General features: G+C 32.5%; 1 protein-coding gene across 10 annotated transcripts in view; it reads left to right on the top strand.

The window, feature by feature from the left end:
• Nucleotides 1–11,059, top strand: part of LOC129304154 (uncharacterized) — a 28,001-nt gene extending 16,942 nt beyond the window's left edge. For 3 of the 10 annotated variants that reach the window (XM_054943827.1, XM_054943826.1, XM_054943828.1), the window contains 12 exons: nt 881–4,631; nt 4,854–5,535; nt 6,136–6,314; nt 6,415–6,456; nt 6,536–6,667; nt 7,126–7,236; nt 7,539–7,643; nt 7,774–7,854; nt 8,366–8,494; nt 8,790–9,632; nt 10,123–10,176; nt 10,259–11,059. In XM_054943827.1, coding sequence (XP_054799802.1) covers nt 2,601–4,631; nt 4,854–5,535; nt 6,136–6,314; nt 6,415–6,456; nt 6,536–6,667; nt 7,126–7,236; nt 7,539–7,643; nt 7,774–7,854; nt 8,366–8,494; nt 8,790–9,341 — 4,044 coding nt within the window. In that variant the 5' untranslated portion in view covers nt 881–2,600 and the 3' untranslated portion in view covers nt 9,342–9,632; nt 10,123–10,176; nt 10,259–11,059. The remainder of the gene's footprint in view (nt 1–880; nt 4,632–4,853; nt 5,536–6,135; nt 6,315–6,414; nt 6,457–6,535; nt 6,668–7,125; nt 7,237–7,538; nt 7,644–7,773; nt 7,855–8,365; nt 8,495–8,789; nt 9,633–10,122; nt 10,177–10,258) is intronic. The other 7 variants (XM_054943830.1, XM_054943829.1, XM_054943834.1 and 4 more) reach the window with 6 other exon arrangements.
• Nucleotides 11,060–15,443: the final 4,384 nt, after the last annotated feature.

The following is a 15,443-nucleotide window of genomic DNA, read 5'->3' as shown; positions in this document are numbered from 1 at the left end:
TTCATCATTGTTTCAAACATTTTAAAACTAACATAATTCATAAAAATGAAATATTTCAATAAAAGATTTTTAATAAATAATTATAAGAAATGCTATTCACTTACACGTTGAAGTTCTAAAGTATAAACATATATAATTTTAATAACTTTTATATAACTTTTAATTCTAATGCTATTCACTTTCCGAAAGTATTCTTCTTTTAATTCTTGTCAGGGTCTTATTTTTCCACACACCCTATAAAGTATAAACATATACAATTTTAATAACTTTTTAATTTATAACACAATCTCTATCGATCACCATCTAAAATTCAAAACCAAATTTATGATTTAAAGTTAGCTCAAGTATGATCATTCATTCTTCTAACTTCTTCATAAAACTTTAGCCATGCCATTCTAGTTTCTTAGAATAGGAGTTTTCTCCCAATCTTTGCACCACTTACTTTAGGTGTATTACTTCTATCTCTTCAATTTTAAACCTTTAACAATTCACTAAAAATCAAACAAACTCCAAATATACACATGACTACGTACAAGCCCATAATTAAATTCCTTAACAGATCTACAGATGAATTCCTAAACCAATAATTCCCATCAATATTTAGAAGTTAAATTTTATTTCCTCATACAAGCCCTTCAATGACATCTCATAGGCACCAACAATATATCTAAGTTTGTCTCTTCCAAATTCAATTTTTTTTAACATTAACCAAATCAACAAAATCAATTTAACTCCAAAATTATGACCCATATATACCACCATCATTCTTCAATACTAATACATATATATATATATATATATTTCGGTTATGGCAGCAACAGAACACACACAAAAATTTTTATAGTTTCAGTCCTCAATTAGAACTTTCTCTCTCGCACAGATTCATCAAGAAAAAGTCCTTAAGATTCTCACCTCAAACACTAATAACAGCAGAGGCAATGAAGAAGACAGAATCTATAGCAAAACAGGGGAGAGAAAACAGAAATCTTCAGCTGAGCAAGGAATAGAGGAAGACGTAGCACCATTCAAGAGAAAGGGAAAAGCCAGAATCAGCGTCGCCTCAGCTCAAGACCAGCATCACACATTTCCAACGAACTTAACCCAGTGAAATGTTGAGCTTGTACAAGGGAGAATGACGCAGAAACAAGGGAGAACTCTAACTGAAATGAATAGACCAGCCACAAGCACACCGACGATGATGAGCTATGCGAATGCGGCGCTAGCTACGGTTGAAAGGGAAGAAAGCAATGACCTACGAGAGGCTGAGCAAAATCCGTCCAATCCTGAGATCTCCTTCTGCTCTAGAATGACCAAGAAAAGAAGAAGGAAGAGTTAAAATATTTGATGGAACTAAGGGCAGTTTGGTAATTTTGCACAGCCAAAAAAAGAAAAATTTAACTCTTCTTTTGATCTCTTCCAAATTCGAACTTAGGACATCATGTATGAAAGATTACTCAACTGCCACTAGACCAAGTCTCTAACTTGCTATATTTATTCCAAAAACTAATATAAACACACAGTTAACCTATATATTTATTTATTTATTTTAAATTTTTTTGGGGTTATTACACATAAGTCCTAATTATTTTCTTATAAATTTTTCTATATACAATTCTACATGCTTATGTTATGTTCAATTAAGTCAAATACTAAAAATTTATCTTTAGAGGCATTTTAAAATAATCATTATTTCATATGTACTGCACTTTTCAGAGGACATGGACATTGTTGTCTCTAGTGCGAGTTATGTTTTGAGTAAGTTAGTGGATGTGACAATATGTGAAGCTTCTTATTCTTTTTGCTTCAACAAGTATGTCAAAGAGCTTGAAACAAAACAACATGATTTGAAATCCAAAATTGGAGGTGTTCTTGATCTAGCTAAAGAGGCAAAGAGAAAAACTGAGAAGGTTGTTCGTGAAGTTGAGACATGGTTGGATGAAGCAGACTCTCTAATGCAAGAAGTGGCGGTGCTGCAAGAAAAAAAAATGAACAAAAACAAGACATATTGTTTTAAGTATTGCCCTAACTTGATTAGGCGTTACAGTTTGGTGAAGCGGCTTGAAGAGAAGACCAATGAAATTATGCAACACATTAATAAAATTAAAAAGTTCACACAGTTTTCTCGACTTGCTACACTGGTAGGCATGGACTACTTTCCTTCTGAAGGTTTTGTGCGCTTTGAGAGTAGACAAGCAGCATATGACGGACTTATAGAGGCAATAAAAGATGAAAAAGTTCACATGATTGTATTGTATGGCATGGGGGGATTTGGCAAAACCACCATGGTAAAAGAAGTGGGTAAAGAAGCGGAGCAGTTTTTTGATAAAGTCATTTTTGTTGTTGTGTCTAACACTATTGACATTAGAAAAATTCAAGGTGAAATAGCAAGCCACCTTGATAATATGAAATTGGAAGAGGAGGGGGAATTGGGTAGAGCTAGACGCTTGTCAATGAGGTTGTCTAGTAGAGAAAAGTTTCTAATTATTTTTGATGATGTATAGAAGACGCTTGAGTTTGAGAAGATAGGGATTCCTATTGTTGAAAATGAAAAGAATTGAACCGTTGTTATAACAACAAGAAAGCTTGATGTATGTAGACGAATGAATTGCAAAAGAATGATTCCCTTGCAAGGATTAAAAGAGGATGAAGCGTGGGGCCTCTTTCAAAAACATGTAGGGGCATTTGATGATAACTCAGATTCCATCAAAGGTTTGGCGCAAGAAATTACAAAAAAATGTGGTGGTTTACCTGTTGCAATTGCGGCTATAGCTAGTACTTTGAAAGAAAAACCTCAAGTTGAGTGGGAAGAAGCATTAAAAACCTTGCGAGATTCAAGTCCAGTTGATATTGAAGAAGATTGGAGAAACCCTTACACTTGTCTTCGGTTAAGCTACGATAAGCTAGAGAATAAAGAAGCCAAATCACTCTTCTTGTTGTGCTCTATATTTCCTGAAGATTATGAAATTCCAATTGATGAATTAACAATCATTGGAGTAGCGCTAGGTTTTGTTAAAGTTCACTCATACCAAAGGGCAAGGAACCAATTGCTTATTAAAGGCAAAAATAAGCTAATTGATTCTTGTCTGCTATTAGATGGAGTGAGTGGTTGTGTCAAAATGCATGATTTGGTTCAAGATGTAGGCCTGTGGATAGCAAAGAAAGAGAATAAATTTGTAGAGGGGCAATTAAAAGAGGATGTGATAAAAAAGGAGAACAAATTAAGATATTTATGGATTGATGAAGTTGAGGAATTTCCATATAAGTTGGATTGCCCTAAACTTGAGTTTCTTCATGTATCAATAAAGCCCAAGCATGGTTTGGATGTACCAAATGATATTTTTAAAGGTATGGAGATGCTTAAAGTTTTTATGTTAAGTAATCATACTTTTGAACAACATGATCTGCAATTGCCTATTTCATTCCATCTTATCAATAACCTCCGTTATCTATCCCTAAAAGGATGGATATTAGGCGATATCTCTTTTATTGGAAGCCTAAAAAGACTTGAGTCTCTTAAATTATGGAGATGCTCCTTCGATGAATTGCCAAAACTCATTACACAGCAGAAAAATTTGAGATTATTAGATATAATGTGTTGCGAGATTCAAAGAAATCCTTATGAAGTAATGGGAAGATGTTCCAAATTAGAAGTTCTTTATTTTTCTGGAAACATAGTTGGAGAATCTAAGGACCATAGTAAAGATGGTGCTGAATTCTTTGAGAAAATCAAAGCTACCCCGACATTGGAGAGCTATTGTATAGATTTAGGGGATGATGGTTCGGATTTTGAGCGACCACTGTTTCCCATTACAAAAAGTTTATATGTGAAAGATGTTGAGAAATGCATGTCAAATGCAACAATTAAGGATTTGATGCAGAGAGCGGAGGTTCTTTATTTGAGGGGAATTCATAGAAGTTGTAAAAATATAATTCCTCACACGCTTCGAACAATAGGAGGGAATTTTGATGCTTTGACACAACTTACAATCCTTCATTCAGACACTATAGAATGCGTGATTGACATATCAAATCATTGGAGTCAAATGGGAATCATCTCCAATTTGACTAAACTAACAATTAAAGGGTTGAAGAATTTGAGAACTTTGTACCGTGACCAGCTTCCTTCAGGCCTTTTTGCAAAGTTAGAGTTCTTAAAGATACATAGTTGTGATTTACTCGAGCACATAATAGTAGATGAAGTGAAGGAAATAGTTGCAAATGGTAGTGGAGATCAAAGGAGTGTCAGATTTGCTTTTTCCAAATTAAAAACACTAAGGATCTTGGATTGTGGTCAGCTAGAATTCTTAATGCCTGTCTCTTATGCTCATAGCCTTGCACAATTGGAATGTTTATCTATCGCAGAAGCTAATAAATTGAAGAGCTTGTTTAGCCCATCCATTTATGAAGAACTAGATCAAGACAAGTTTCATAACGTCCAATTTTTGGCTTTAAATACTCTCATTCTCGAAAACTTGCCAAACATGGTAAGCATTTGTCAGGAAAATTATCATTTAAAATGGCCATCTTTGAAAGATTTGACAGTGCGAAATGTTCCACAATTAAAGATCAAGTCCATCAATCGCTGGATTGGCATATATGGATTAAGAAAAGGTGATCACACAGCTTCAGAGGTACTATTGTAATCTAATGATACTTTCTCTGTTTCTTTTTTCTTTGTTTATGCGTTTATTATTAGGAAGTCATTGGAGTGATAAAGGTAAGCGCGTGTCCAAAGTAATATTTATATTTTGATTGCAAAATGAAATCAATTAAATCATTGTTGAAGGCAAGATTTTTTTTCCGGTCGCTCGCTTATGTCATTTTTTACTGCACTCACATGTGTGCTTTTGCAGGACCTATTGACTCCACTCGTAACTTTAGCTAAAGTTTATGTGGGAAGTAATAATGAAATGGAAATTCTTTTTGATGGAGAAAGGCTTCCGAACAATAGACAACCAGTGAACACAAGCTTACGAAGAATAGAATTAGAGGATCTACTAAAGTTGAGGCACATATGGAGGGGTCCCAAAAATAGTTTACTCCTTCAAAATATTGTCCGTCTAGATATAGAAAGATGTGAAAATTTGAGAGTTATCCTCCCTGCATCTATCTTGACAAGCCTACCAAAGTTGAAGAGATTGAACATCGTAAGGTGTAATGAACTAGAGGGAATCATGGAAGAAAATGACGATGTGTCAAATCCTTATCAACTTGTCTTCCCAAATCTGACCATGATTATTATCAGACAGTGCCATAAGTTGAAACGTGTATTCCCTTTCTCTAGTTGTTTGGTTCTCCCCAAGCTAAGGGCTCTTCTCATAGAAGAAGCATCCCAGCTAGAGCAAGTGCCTTGGGATATGATTCCAAATGTGGAATATGTATTACTTTGGAAACTTCCAACACTCTCTCCCTATCAGGGCCAACATATTGATTTCCAGAGTGTGAGATACCTTCTTGTTCAACAATGCCCAAAACTGCCTCTTACTTCCACCGTTAATCTACAGCAATTGGTACAAATATTGGATAATGAAAAAGGTAACCTCAATAACTAGTATATATCACCAAGATTTATCTATTTAGGGGAAATAACTTGTATTTTGATTCCTCTAGCACCAATATATTCACCTCGTTTTGGTGTGCATTAGTATTTGTTATGATTTTTAATGTGTTTCATTGTTTGCTAAGGTGAATCTAGTGTTAAAATAATTAAAGTCTTGTTTGTCTTTTCCTACTTCCTACATTTTATTTTTTAAGGTTTTTTGGGCAATATATAAAAATAAAATGGTTTTTGAGGATAGCCCCATGAAGAAGGATGAGGTGAGATTTCATAAATTTAATATGTACCTAAAAACATTTTAGCATTAATTGTTTGGTAAGTTAATTAATTGTGTACTTGAATTCTTCCAGCATTTAATACATAATATATAGAGAAAATTATATACTTAACCTCACTCGTTCACTCACTCACACACACACACACAAGTGTTCCTCTTATTTATATGATATGTGAACATCTATATATGAAGTATTCCATATTTATAATATATAAACGTTTGATAATTTGGTCATACATGGATGCATCTTGTTTTCACACCGTTGCTAGAATTTTCAACAAATTCTTTTTGAATCATATAGATTATTGGGAAGGCAGGTGGCGTTTTCATGATCATTTAAGAGATATTATCCAATCCAATGAAGATTGTGTAGGAGAAACGACGGAACAAATTGATAGCAAAGAAAGTGAAGTTGAATCAGCATCAAGAAGTGAACATATTGCTTTTGGTGCTCAGAATAATGAGAAGAAATCAGAAGAGGTATGAATATATTAGAGGAACCATCCATCATGTGAAGTATTGCTTATTACATATCATGCCCATGATGCTAATGACAACAACTTATTTCTCTATCATATAGAAGTTGGAAGAGTCAAAAGATACAAACTTAATAGATAGAAAGGTAATAACAGCTCTGCCATGGTACACATACGGAATATATGCCTGACTTAAAAAGTTACATATCTTCTGATAATGTACAGAGAGTTGAAGGTAGCTTTGATGAAAGTTCTACGTCAAAAAATGTGACAATAAATGCACCGTCAACTCATTCTGACCCAACAAGCTCTTTCAAAAGTTCATCAGTTGCTTCTCTTCCTATAGATCTTTCACATGTAAGCTTTCTAAGTATATATGTAATCTATTATGAACACTTGGAAAAAAATATATTATACTCTTCTTTCCAATACTATATCATATATAGCTATGACTGGGAGCTTGTTCCGAGTCCTTGTACCAGCTGGTTGTTTGTTTTCATTCCATAAAGTTGAAATTGAGGGTATTGTTGTTAATATAGATCATATAGATAGAATATATATGAGTTAATTTCATGTCTTTGTTTCAGCTTCTATGATTCAGGACTTTGAAGATAAAGATGGTTGTGTTGAATTAGCAATATCATGTGTTCCTATTGTTGATACAAAAAATGATGAGCTGACAAAGCAGATATATATATATATATATATATATATTTGGGATTGAAACATATATTTTTGATCCTAAAATAACACTCTAGTTCCCAATATGTCTTTCTTCTACTAATGAGTTATGACATTATTTTTGGATTTTGCAGAGTCAGAATAAGACAATGCCTGGTATGGAGATCCTCACACCAACATCAACAAATCTCAAATTTATCGCTGAGCATTTGCCAACTAATTCTTCTACTATTTCTCATGAAACTGTAAGGGTACCAAGCTACTTTTAATATATATGTAGGAGCATTTTCTAATGACTAATATTGCTAAATTTCTGAAAGGAATTCTCCTTTTCCTCTACAATATAGCAGCTATGCCAATGGAGTTTATTCTATGAACACTTGTTTGAACTTCTATGACTTCGTCGTTATTGATAAGTAACTTAAATTACATATAATTAACTTACCATCCAATCAAAAGACGAAAAGCAGATGTTTTTGCTTCATGTTTGCTGCTATAACTGAACTTAATGTTCATTTTTAATTCATCTTCTTATTTTATTTGGAAGAACGTGAGGATTAAGAAAACTGAGACAGATATTGAAGATGATGGCGGTGGATTTCCAGCACCATGTGCTCCGATTGTTGATACCGAAAGAGATGAACAGATAAAGGTATACCTTAATGCCAATTGTCCTTTTGGCTTATGAATTGTTTCATTGATGTAATAATTTATAGGTATACCTTAAGGCCATTCTCTCTTCTCCTAATTATTCTGTTTACTTTGTTATGGACAAAACCAAGGTCAACCAACGAGATAAGAATCCAAAAATAGGTACTGAAACCAATCCTATTGTTGATACTACCAAGGAAGAGCTGAAAAAGGTATATGTAATTTCATTAGCCTATGTCTTTCACATATTCTCTATGTTTGAGACATTATTTAATTATTTCTTTTGGCAATTTGATGTTTCTCAAGAGTCTGAAGAAGCAATGCCTAGTTTAGAGATATTTGGAATGATATCAACAGTACATATTGTTGCTTCATTTTTTATGCTATAAATGAAGACAAATGATTTTTTTTCCAATTTTTTTTCTTATTTTATTTAGAGGCAAATAAAGATAAACCACACTATTTGTTGATACAAAAAAAGTTGAGCTGACAAACTGAAGGTATAACGTTTTCTTGTAACCTATCAGTTTGTTTCATATTCTCTTCATCAAAGATGAAAAAAGAAATTGAAGTAAAACTATATGCTACTCACAGGATTATGAATATAATACCTATGCACATATTGTGTGTGTGTGTGTGTGTGTGTCAAAGGAGCATTGTAAAAGGAGCTCAATCAATTGATCCAAATAATAAAATTGAAACATATAACTTGGTGCTATGCAGGGTATTAATGGGAGAATGGAAGGTTCAACAATAGAAAATGCCAACATAGTTACATCATCAATTCGTTTACAGCCGGCCAGCTCACTCCAAGGCTCCTCGACATCTTTTCTTCCTAAAGCATTGCCCCATGTAAGCCTTTTTTTTTTCCCCTGCCTAAAACTGGTATCTAGTTATAGCAACCTTTTAGATGTCCCACTTATGAGATTATATAATTTGTGCATTAATTTTAAGTGATTAATATTAACAATCTTATAACTTTGTTTTCAACATAATGAATTAAATTCTTCTATATCGGTGTAAGTACTGTTACAGGTTATTTTTTACATATTTTTTCTGATAAGTAACTAGAAAAAATCTAATGCTTTACTTTTGCCAGTACAACTTGTGACTGATCTATATTTATATGCATTTTTTGACTCATAAGGAAATCAAGGTCAATCGAACTGAGAAAGAGATAAAGACCAGTCCTATAATAAATCTTCAAGGCTTTGGTGATCATGCTGAGCAATTAGCAACAGCATCAGTTCCTGTTGTTTTTACCACCAAAGATGAATCTGTAGTGAATGCTCTTGCAGATTTGGAAGTCCGTTTGAAGATGCCTCTCAAGGACATAGCAAACTCAGAGCCCATTTGCCTTCGTCTTCTTACAGCTTTTAAATTTTTATCTTGCCTTTCATTTGAAGAGGGACCCTTATCTCTTAAACTTAAAGCTATAACAGAGTCTTTGCTCCAAGAATTTCCAAGCATTCTACATTCTTACAAGGTCGCATTAGCTACTGTCAAGAAATTTCCCAAGTTTATAGATGAAGCTCAAGAGAAGGAAGTCATGTTCAAAGAACATATCTCTAAGTTGGAGAAAGAAATGCAATATGATGAGGCCAAGACATCATCTCTTCAGGAGAAAAAAGAGAAATGTGTTGTTGAAATCAGGGAGTTCAAGAAAGAGTGTGAGAGTATGAGAAAGCAAAAGTCTTAAATGATGAAAGATCAAAGGAAAGCTCGGCAGCAATTATTTGAGGTTTATCGTAAATGGTCTATCCTGTGTAGCCAATTTCAACATAACTACATTGACGTGGATGCTCATCAAATAGTCCAATCTGCATTAGATCATAATAGTGAATCTAGAAAAGAATGTTACAGAGAAAAGATAGAATAAATTCATAGCAGAGATACTGAAGTCCAAGCAGCATCAGAAATTGATCATCTTTCTGCAGAGGTTAGAACTAACCAATCTGTGCCATCCATTGCTTCACAAAATCTGACAAAGGTATGCATCTTTAATATGAAGACCTTAGTCTTGTACCCATGTTTTTCTTCTACTATAAATTGACATAATTCTATTACCTTTTCAAATATGTTGCTGGTTAAAGTGTCAAAGAAACAATGCTTAGTTTCAAAACAGCTATAATGCCATCTTCATGAACAAATTTTGAATTAGTTGTTGATTTGTTGCCAAATACTCCTTTAGTGATTTCTCTACGTAAAATCTACAAGTAGTAATGCTTGGAGAAACTCAAAATAGTAATAATGAAATTCATGACAGAGTAAAAGTAATGCTTTATGTATCTAGTCTGATTATCTACATAAATGCCATATGCAATAACTTGTTCTTACTTTTCTCTACTACAAAGTGTCGAAGAGCAAGCATATCAAAGTGTTCAAGGGGATAATATATCAAAGAAAAATATAGATGTAGCTCTTTCAAACTATATTCAAAAACTGTATTACTAAACTCACATGCCTTTTGCTTTGTGCAGGATGATAAAGGAAGGATTGAAGGTTCTACTTCTCTGCCTGAAGCATTTTCACATGTAAGCTAAAGGTTTTATTACTTTTTTATATGTTTCAATTGCATAAGCATTTTGCTTCTTCAAGTGTTATATTTTCCTTTAGAATCAGATCAAGTTCAAAGGAACTGAGATGGACATTGATAAAGACAATCAAGCAAAGCCCATAATAGAGCTTCAAGACATTGAGGATGATCAGCTATTGGCAAAGGCCTTGGTGGATCTGGAAGCTTGTTTGAAGATGCCTCTTAAGGAGATAGTTACTTCAGATTCCAATAGTCTTCACCTTCATAATGCTCTTAACTTCTTGTTTCATCTTTCTTCCGAAGATGGAGTTTTATCCCATGGACTGAAAGATGCAATACAGTCATTGCACCGAGATTTCGCAGGCATCATACTTTCTTTCAAGCCAGCATTTGTTGCATTGAATAAATTTTCCAGGCTTTTGAATGAAGCTCAAGATAAGGAAGTCAATTTAAAGGAACAAATCTCTGTGTTGGTTAGAGAGATAGAAGATTGTGAGGCAGAACAATCGTCTCTTCAAGTGAAAATGAAGAAATGTTCTACAAAAATGACTGAGCTCAATAAAAAGTTTGAAAATGTAAGAAAAGAAAGGTCAGAAATGACAGAAGATCAACGAAAAGCTCAGCAACAATTGCTTCAAGCCAATCATAGATGGTCGGTTTTGTGTAGCCAATTTCAACTAAACATTGCGGCTAGAAATCTCTTTTAGTGCCTTTCCATTGATGTATTTGATTTAATAACTTTGGTCTTTTGTAATAATAAAGCTTTTCCATTTGTTGCGGAACTTAAAATGGTAAGATTGTTTAACTTGTATCTTCAATAACAGTCATTACTAGTGGTCATATGTTTGTCATGTAATAATATAGGTTCTAGTTTTTGTATTTTTCTTATGCTGGTTTGGTTCAAATCTTCAGTGTAACTATGGTATTCCTCCGCCACAAATGAGGGTTCATTAATAAAATTTGGAGGTATTGTCCTCTTTTTTTTTTAAACAAAAATTAATCCAATTGCCACTTTAATATGTGTAAAATTTATTTGTAATAAAATGAAGTACTTTTATTATTCTTGTTTGAAGTTGAAGGTGTTTTTATAATGAACGTTTCATCTTGCAACAGAGTAATTCTCATGAAGCTATAGAGATGATCATAACAACAAAGCACTTTTTCAGGTTTATAGGTTTACCCCCTTTCATGTCTGGCATGTCAGTGTTGATTTTTAAGCTTATTGGTTGATACAATAATCCACTATGTAATTTTTCTTTATTTAAATATGGAAGTTTTCCAAGTAATGAATGTTTTGCCTTCATGCTTCATCCAATCATATTGATTGACATAAGTAACTAATACTAATGATACATGTATATTAATTTTTATGATACACCATTATAGAAATAAAATTTAATAGCATGCATTTTATAGCAATAAAAATTAAAATGCTATTAATATTAAAGCTATAGATCTTAGGTGGTGTATCTTATATTAAACACCACCACTTATAAATTATTCTTTCATTTACAAGTTTAGTAAAATAACAAGATGTGACATTTTTTACATGAAATGCCATAGCTTTTTGTTATTTAACAATTAAGTGGCATTTCAGTAATAAAACAACATCTCTCTACTCTGTTATTAATTAAGTATTTTGATTTATAGATTGAATAATTATTTTATCATAAAAATCTAATAAATATTAATAATTCATATATATTATTATTTAATAATTAGAAGTAGAGAGGCAGTGTCTCCTGAGCTAGAAAACATCACTTCTCTTCTTTCTTATTAATTAAGTATTTTCTTTTATAAGATTAAATTAGTATTTTTAATACAATTATTTAATTAGTATTAATAATTAATATATAATATTATTTAATAATTAAAAGGACAGATGTGGCAATTCCTGAGCTTAAAAACACCACCTCTCTAGTTTTTATTAATTAAGTATTTTTTATTAGATTAAGTATTTATTTCATAAAGTCAAGAGATGGTGTTTCCTTAGTTTGGAAATGCCGCATCTCTACTTTGTGCTGCATCTCTACTTTGTTATTAAGTATTTCATTTAATCAAATTAAATAATTATTTTATCATAATTATTTAATTACCATTAATAATTAATATATGTTCTAATTTAATAATTAAAAGCAGAGAAGTGGCATTGCTTAAGTTTGGAAATTTCACATCTCTACTTTTTTTATTAAATAATTATTTTGTTTTATCAGGTTAAGTTTTTATTTTATAAAGCAAAGAAGTGGCATTTTCGAAGCTTGAAAACTCCACTTCCATCCTTTTCTTTTTTTGGGTAAAATCCTTCTTTATCCTTTGTTATTAATTATGTATTTTTTTGTATCATATTAAATTAGCATTTTATTATAATTATTTAATTAGTTTTAATATGTAATATATATTATTTTTAGTAGTTAAAAGAAGAGAGGTTGCCTTTTCTGATTGTGGAAACACCACCTTTTAGTTTATAAGTATTTAATTAAGAATTACTTCCTTCGTTTTAAATTATAGGACACTTTTAGATAAAATCTCACATATTAATAAACCTCATTAAATACATTTAACAACTTTATCTTTCCAAAATAAAAATATAAAATTTCAAAAATACCTATCATTTACTATGTTGAATAAAAAAGGGACAAAAATTAATTATAGAGAGAGAAAGAATAATATTAAAATTGTTGCATTTAATAAAACCTTAATCTACACAAAGTGTCTTATATTTTGGGACATAAAATCTCCTTCAAAAGTGTTCTATAATTTAAAATAGAGGGAATATTAATTAAGAAAATTTTAATAGCTATAAATATAATATTTACTAATTAACTAAGTTAATATTTATGAAAATAAAATATCATCAAATAATTCAGGGCAATTGCAATTAAAATTAATCGATTTGCCCCCTATGTGCTAATTTAAGAGGTACTAGGTTTCTTTTATTGGATTAATTTTACAAAAATAAATAATTATTTATTTACATGAGCTTACAGGAAAATATCATTTTTTGGTTATTAGGAGTTTGAAATCAAACCATGAACATTTTTAGGCCATTAACCAGATTCTAAAACAGATGATTAAATTCCTAAATATATTTGTTCCCCTAACGTTTCTAGACAAATGCTTAAACATGTTTTTATATTTGTGTAACCGAGGTATTATGCTACTTTATGAGTGTGTAATCGAGCATTTACTCCGGTAGTTGAATGCCCAACGTTCGAGTCCAAGATCTGGCTTATATATAGGCATGCATTCGAACTAAACAACTCGCTAGCCTATTAAGCTTTTGAGGCATTCTCCTCCTCCTCCGACTTCTCTTCTTCATTTGAGCTTTTCTGTTAGTGTTGCTATTCTGTGCCCTTATATTGTGTAGGAAGTACTTGTTTAATCCTAGAGAACTGTTGATCCATTGTCCCGGTGTGCTGAAATAGTTCTTAAGGACAGTGTCCTTCTGGGCATAACTCAAGCAGCTTACTGTTTATGTCCATACAACCAACAATCTTAAGAACTATCCGAACCGAATGGCATCTAACAGTGGTGAGAATGTCATCCTCAATGATGTACCTAGTAACTTTGGTGGAGTTCACTTCATCCCTACGGCTGTTGTTGTCCCACTGCCAAGGCCAATCCTAGACATATCGAAGATAGAGGTCTTTGACGACAAGAACTTTAAGCATTGGCAGGAACGAGTTTTCACCATTCTTGATATGCATGGTATAGCTACTACTCTTACTCAATTTGAGCCACCTACTGATGTTGACCAAGCCCAGAGAGTTGCCTAGACTCATACAAACAAGGTATGTCGACACACGATCATTAGTACTTTGTCTAATGATTTGTTCGATGTCTACTATGTCTATAAGGAAGCCTACAAGATATGGGATCCCTAGTGACAAAATACACTATTGAGGATGTCGATAAACAAAAGTTTGTTGTCAGAAATTACTATAAATAGGAGATGACTAAGAACAAGGATATGAAGGAGAAAATCAATGAATATTACAAGCTACTGGAGGAGCTTTGTGCTAAAAATATCAACCTCCCAAACAAGTTTGTTGCTGAAATCTTAATTGAGAAGCTGCCAGAATAGTGGAATGATTACAAATAACAACTGAAACATAAATAGAAGCAGTTATCCTTGACTAACCTAATTACTTACATCATCATCAAGGACACCAATCGTAAAGCAATACGTGTAGCTCGAACCAGAGAGATGACATCTAAAGCCAATATGGTGGAGACAAAGCCTCACAATAAGAGGTATGACCCTAAAACCAAAGACAAAAAGAACAGAAAATATGATTACAAACCCAATGCTTCTAACCCCTCTTTCAAGAAAAAAGGAGACTGTTTTGTCTGTGGTAAAACTAGGATGCTATGTAGCACAGTGTAAGAAGAGAGCAAACCGTGATTAGCCTCAGAAGCCAAATGTAAATTTGGTGCAATGAGATGATGACAGTGATGATGACATCATTGCTGTAGTGGTATCACAAGTTCTTGATTTTTGATATGAAGAAATCAGTGGTAGACTCTGGGGCTACCAGGCACATATGTGCTGATTGGGAGATGTTTACCTCTTATGATCCTGTAAAGGAAGGGGAAGACCGTGTTTACTTTTCTAATTCTTGAATTGCCAAAGTTTAAGGAAAAGAAAAAGTGATCTTAAAGCTCACATTAGGAAAGACTCTAGCTTTGAACGATATTCTGTATGTGCCTGAAGTTAGAGCAAACTTAGTTTCAGTTGTTCTATTAGCGAAAGTTGGGGTTAAAGTGTCATTTGAATCTAACAAGATTGTAATGACAAATACAATGTGAGGAAAGAGTATTGTAATTAGGGACTATTTATTCTGAATGTTGATGAAATGAATAAGATTGCATCTTCTGAGCATATGCCTATCTATATAATTGATTCCTTTATTTTATGGCATGCTAGACTAGGTCACACTAGTAAAGGTTATATAAATAGGATATGACAACTTGGGCTGCTTTCTGAAATTAAAAACAATAATTTTGGAAAATGTGAAGTGTGTGCAAAAATTAAAAAAAGTAAAAAACCTCATTTTTTTAGTCAAAGAGAATCTAAATTACTGTATTTAATTCACACTGATTTAGGTGATTTAAAACAAACCATGAGTAGAGGTGGTAAAAAATATTATATCATTTTTATTGATGATTTTTCAAGATATACTAAGGTATACTTGTTAAGAAATAAAGATGAGGTTTTTGAAAAATTTATTTTATACAAAGCAGAAGTTGATAATCAGTTAAATA

The sequence above is a fragment of the Prosopis cineraria genome, unplaced genomic scaffold, assembly GCF_029017545.1.
Source record: "Prosopis cineraria cultivar Desert tree isolate PC_DT_omini unplaced genomic scaffold, ASM2901754v1 PC2, whole genome shotgun sequence".
Classification (NCBI taxonomy): domain Eukaryota; kingdom Viridiplantae; phylum Streptophyta; class Magnoliopsida; order Fabales; family Fabaceae; genus Prosopis; species Prosopis cineraria.
The sequence above is the reverse complement of the archived record's forward strand: the minus strand, read 5'-3'. Positions and strand labels throughout refer to the sequence as shown.